At 40.9% G+C, this 5,749-nt stretch overlaps 1 protein-coding gene across 1 annotated transcript; it reads left to right on the top strand.

Moving 5' to 3' along the window:
* The first annotated feature begins 1,693 nt into the window (after positions 1–1,693).
* HEY1 (hes related family bHLH transcription factor with YRPW motif 1) lies at positions 1,694–5,546 on the top strand. Its single transcript, XM_075213693.1, has 5 exons — positions 1,694–2,322; positions 2,616–2,691; positions 2,776–2,859; positions 3,178–3,259; positions 4,162–5,546. The coding sequence occupies exons 1-5, from the start codon at positions 2,237–2,239 to the stop codon at positions 4,734–4,736; spliced, it is 903 nt and encodes a 300-aa protein (XP_075069794.1). The 5' UTR covers positions 1,694–2,236; the 3' UTR covers positions 4,737–5,546.
* Positions 5,547–5,749: the final 203 nt, after the last annotated feature.

Raw genomic sequence — 5,749 nt, 5'->3', positions numbered from 1 at the left:
TGGGGGTAAATGTATCAAGCTGAGAGTTTTCCGGCAGGTTTGAAAATTGGAGATGTTGCCTATAGCAACCAATCCGATTCTAGCTATCATTTTGTAGAATGTACTAAATAAATGATAACTAGAATCTGATTGGTTTATCAAACCCGCCGGAAAACTCTCAGCTTGATACATTTACCCCCTGGTGTCTCAACTTCATTTTAAAACTTTTTGACAATGCTTTCAGCAAACAATTACTGAGAAAAATATAACTATATACGGCTGCTTGCTTGTTGCTTTTAGCAATGTACTGTATTAGCTGAAATTTAGTTTACTCTTATTTCAATTCTCTGTCATTGCACTTTAACACATTGCTATTTACTTTCTCCCCACTATGTCCAAGGACCATTTTTACCCCTACGTTTCTTGTACTTTTCAGAAGTTTTCAACAATCTCAAACTCTACACCATCACGCCAATTTCCCATGTCAGCAGACCTTTGACCTCTCTTTACCACGCTCCATTAAAGTTGCCCCAGCCTCCAAATTTAAAAAGGTCTTACCCTTCTTTTCTAATCATGAGGAGTGACAGGGGAATGCCCTGACCAAGCCAATATCAGGCTTTTTTCATTTTTAATTTCTCTTCAACATTATTTTTCTAAAGTAAAATTGAAAATGGTGTTATTCAATACTTAGATGACAGGGTGCTTTAAATTATTTAGACAAATGCTTTTTTACAATCCAATAGTTTTATGTGTGGATGAAAACATCCATTTCAATAGTTATTTGCAGATGGAAAGTCAAAACTGTTCACATCTCCAAGAACATACTGGTAGGTTAATTGACTGCTATCAAATTGACCCTAGTCTTTGTGTGTGTGTGTGTGTGTGTGTGTGTGTGTGTATTAGGGAATTTAGACTGTAAGCTCCAATGGGGCAGGACTGATGTGAGCGAATGCTCTGTACAGCGCTGCGGAATTAGTGGAGCTATATAAATAGCTGACGACGATGATGATTATCTCTCCAAATATGATCATCCTACCTTAACTTTTTATTTATCAGGATGACTGTTATATGTATTATTATATCTATTTATTATCCATTATATTTATTTTGTTCTGTTGATGTTGGAGCACCCCCAGTATTTGTGCTGCTGCAGCCTCTATCTGTGTCTATACATGGCATTTTACTATGATATAGGGGAGGGGGGAGGAGAGCACCCCCCAATCATTTTTAAAAGTAGTCTCATCTATAGTGTCAGCTGTGTACAGTATTTACATCATAAGCTTCTACATTACAGATAAAATCACTTGAAAGTCTGACACAAGAATCCACTGATACAAAGTTTACAGTTTATGTCAATCTCCTAATAGACCCGTTCCTCGCTGGAGGGGATGTGACTCTGACAGATCAGTAGATGTAAAGCATTTGTTTTAACACCTTCACTGCCGAGAGTAACCTCATACATGAGCTCAGCTTACATGAGCCCGACTTCCTGTGGGTCTGTTTAGGTAAAGCCGAGCTCGGTGCCAGCTCCCAGACAAGTGAGCGCTGCACCAGGGCTCTGTCTCCCCGTGCCATCCCCGGGGATAGCTCCCTAGCTGGGAAGCGCATTGATTCAGGTTCAGACATCTTCCTCCGCCCCCTCCTTTCTGCTGAGCTGGGGATTACATTACATGCTCACATGATGCTGCGAGGAGTCCAGACCAGAGCACAGCGCCGGCCGCAGGCTGTCACCGCCTGAGCCGGCCTCTTTCCCACGGCCCGCGCGTGCTAACAGGCGGCCCTGCAGACTCCGGCCTGGCCCGGCGCCCGACCAGTCAGCTGCGACGTGGGCGGGGCCGGCCGAGAAATGCTCGCCTGTCAATCACTGGCCAAGACACAGTTCTTTTTAGAATGGAGAAGGAAAGGACAGGTTCCAAGACGCCTTTGTGACGTCACGGAGCGGAGGAGGAGGGGGCGGGGCGCTGGGAGAAGTATTATTGGCTACAAGCAGATAATTGTGTTCCAGGAGCAGGCGCCAGTCCTCAGCCTCCCCTCCCTCTCCCACACCGTGTAAGAGGCGAACCGTGGGAAAGGGATGGATAGGTCTTAACCAGAGGGTTAGCCAGAGGAGGCAGCAGTGTGTCACCAGCAAGTCAGAGGACTACACAGCAGCTCATCATCACCAGGGAGTCACCAGCCGGGCTCCATCCCGTAACCCCTTCACCCTGCAAGATCCACTATCTGGATACACCCTGCAGAATCCAGTATCTGGACAGCCATGAAGAGGACCCACGAATACAGCTCCTCGGACAGCGAGCTGGACGAGAATATCGAGGTGGAGAAAGAGAGTGCAGATGAGAATGGGTAAGAGGAGACCCCATCACTTAATGTTATATTTGTCATCACTCCAGAATGCTCACATGGGAACTTGTAACTGGGACTGATCGCAATCCCCTGATCACAGCCTGTCTAATCCCTTCATTCTATTAAATAATAATTTAATTGTTTCTTTTTTTTTTAATTTATTTATTTAATGCAACTTGTAAACTTTACAGCCATCATGCTTTCTATACTTGTTAATAACACGTCTTTTAACTCCTCAAGAGTTCATTGTATTCTACTAATATCCATATTTATGCTCTTTTTTTCAATTTTAGAAATCTGAGTTCAGCTCCTGGTTCAATGTCTCCCTCCACCACCTCCCAGATTCTGGCTAGAAAGAGACGCAGAGGGGTGAGTATCGTACCCACTTACTGTAACGCAGTACAGAATGTGTCAGTGACTTGTCACTAAACCTGGACCTCTTCTATCCTCCAGATCATTGAGAAGCGTCGGCGGGACAGGATTAATAATAGTTTGTCGGAGCTCAGGAGACTGGTGCCCAGTGCGTTTGAAAAACAGGTAATTTATATTCTATCGTTACAATCAGTGGAACTGATTTAGAATAATCTAGTAGTTAAGAAACTTGAGAACAGAGTAAATGTCAGGAACAAGTTGGCACCATGATATTTTGTAAATGTGCAATACTACTTAATTCTAACAATTATCAATTTATGCTACAGTACTTATATTGTGGTGTATAGTATATTACATGTTTGATATGTTTTGCAATAATAGAATAGGGGATGTAATCATTATACATTTTTCATGTCTTAAACGGGAATTTATGCTGCTCATTTAAACCGCAGTTTTGTTGACTATTATTATTTTTTTTTGCAGGGTTCGGCAAAATTAGAAAAAGCTGAGATTTTGCAGATGACGGTGGATCATCTCAAGATGCTGCACACTGCAGGGGGTAAAGGTAAATATGATATACTGTATAGTCACAGCTGCTGCCTATTCTTCACTGACAACTCTGTTCATTTTACTACTCCAGTACATGTTAAACATATTCTAGACAATGTTCTGGCACTAGTAATTCGTTTGTTGATTTTTGAAACTCTCTCTTAGGGGATTTTTGATATGTTATTCACTTATTCCTCAGGCAGATTCCTTACAGTTTAGATGACTTGTCAGTTGTGTTTTGGGCTTAGGGAATATACATATATTGTATGTGTGTTTGGAGAAGTTCTCTTCACTTTTGTAAAACTAGTTCCCTATTTTCTAATAGTGAAAACTGTTAATTGAAATAAATAGCAAAAAATGAACTATTCCATGTTTGTGGTCCTTTATTTCAAAGTGGCATGTGTGGCATTATTTAAACTGTCCATATGAATCTAGTGTCTGCAGCAGTTTGCTAAAATTTTGCCAGCCAAATTTCTGGAGTGTTGCCCCATATAATCATTCACAAATATGGGGAATATAAAACTAATTGTATCTATTGCTTTTGTCTTGTAATATTTGGCATTAATTTAAAATAAAACAGATTTTGGAAACTCGTGCCTCTCTAGACCTAGCATGGTGAGGCGTGCTGGAACTTGTAGTTTCACAGCAAATAGGGAGCCTCAGTTTTCCTAAGCCTCCTCTAAAATGATTACACTTCAGCACAGAGTTAAACTTCCTCCTTCCATTTAGAAGGGCTTGAACTGCCAAATGCACGCTTAGACTGCTTGGAGCCACTGTTTTTATGTTTGCATTGCCTACACTAAGCTTATAAGGAAATGTGATAGAAAACAAAACAATATGTTTATAGTTTTTGGTATTAAAATGTTTTACAATGCATGGTATTTATTTTGTTGTGGTTTTTTTTAAATCTGTTTTTAGGTTATTTTGATGCCCATGCTCTTGCCATGGACTATCGTAGCTTGGGTTTCAGAGAATGCCTAGCCGAAGTTGCTCGGTATCTGAGTATAATTGAAGGTCTGGACAGTGCTGACCCTCTGCGGGTACGACTTGTTTCTCATCTCAACAACTATGCCTCCCAGAGAGAAGCTGCCAACAGTGCCCACACCAGCATCGGACACATTCCCTGGGGTGGTGCCTTTGGGCACCATCCTCACCTATCTCACCCTCTGCTCTTGGCACAGACTCCACATACAAACGCAAGCAGCACAACGTCTTCCACAGAAGGCCACCACCAGAGCAGGCTTCCTGGGTCACCACATGCTGAGTCCTCCACGCTGCGAGTTCCTTCTAATGGGAGCCTTACGTCAGTTCTTCCAGTCGTCACTCCCTCAAAACTCTCTCCCCCTCTGTTATCCTCTGTGGCATCTCTCTCCGCATTCCCATTTCCTTTTGGATCCTTCCATTTACTGTCCCCCAATGCACTGAGCCCTACAGCCCCGGTACCGACAGGAAAACCCTACAGACCATGGGGGACAGAGATTGGAGCCTTTTAAGACATTAATATGAACTCCGTAGTGTTTATGCAAAGGGTGTTCTAAAGTCCAGCTGTGCTGGATCTCTCATTAAGCATTTACAATGTATTTGCCAGCCGGTGTGATACAATGGTACCATTGCAAATAGCTTCTCTAAAATTAAAATACTGATATATTTTTTTTTTTTTTTTTTTCTTTTCTATCAACATTTCTGGAACACTGTACATTGTTATGATATAAGAAAACTGAAGTAGGTCCTGGCTGAACATTTACCATGCTTTGTAAAGTAATATGTTAAATTTATGTCATGACATTGGGACATTTTTTTTGTTTTGTTTTAACTAATAGTTTAGGGGTTTTCAACAATCTTCCTATTAAAATATTGACATGTCTTAGTCTTAATTTGTGGAGGTAACAAAGTACTTATTTTGCTAATCGTTAAGAGTTGAGATATTCTATGAGAAATATCCTTGTAAACTTTTATTTTGGAGTTTTATATTACCAAGCGTTGACAAATCACATTTACCAGCCTTACCCAACTGCAAACCATGTAGTACAAGATTAAGCTACATTTATTTTGCACAGGTATCTGGAATATTCAACCTTTTCAACAGAATCCCTAATTTCTAATATATTTGATTGTCTGCTGCACTAGAACTTTATTTAACAAGTAGACTAATTTAAGAACTGAACCCTCTACGATTGTATATAACTCACTTCTGTGCATGAATGCTTCATTGCCTGAAAGGTGATCTCTACTGTACTGGGCTTAATCACTGTTGTAATGGTCTACTGTGACTAAATAAAAGAGTCCAAGTGTGATATTTTGAATCTGTGTTTATGATTTATTTTGTATTTTTGCAAGCAGAGCCAGAGAGAAATATTCTTGTTATATTTGAGTCTGGTAAAGCAATGTGGGTGGGTTCGAGAAACTTGCCAAACCAATCACCCCAAAGAAGCCCTTTACCCGATAATGATCATATTGAAATGTATAGGATTGGTATCGACATTGTGGAAAATGCAGGTGGATCACG

This window comes from Mixophyes fleayi, chromosome 5 (assembly GCF_038048845.1).
Source record: "Mixophyes fleayi isolate aMixFle1 chromosome 5, aMixFle1.hap1, whole genome shotgun sequence".
Classification (NCBI taxonomy): Eukaryota; Metazoa; Chordata; class Amphibia; order Anura; family Limnodynastidae; genus Mixophyes; species Mixophyes fleayi.
This window is presented reverse-complemented; position numbering and strand designations above follow the sequence as displayed.

Coding starts and splice junctions, on each gene's coding strand:
- HEY1 (XM_075213693.1), top strand. CDS start 2,237: ATGAAGAGGACCCACGAATACAGCTCCTCGGACAGCGAGCTGGACGAG. Junction 2,692..2,775: donor CTAGAAAGAGACGCAGAGGG/GTGAGTATCGTA, acceptor TCTATCCTCCAG/ATCATTGAGAAGCGTCGGCG. Junction 2,860..3,177: donor CCAGTGCGTTTGAAAAACAG/GTAATTTATATT, acceptor TTTTTTTTGCAG/GGTTCGGCAAAATTAGAAAA.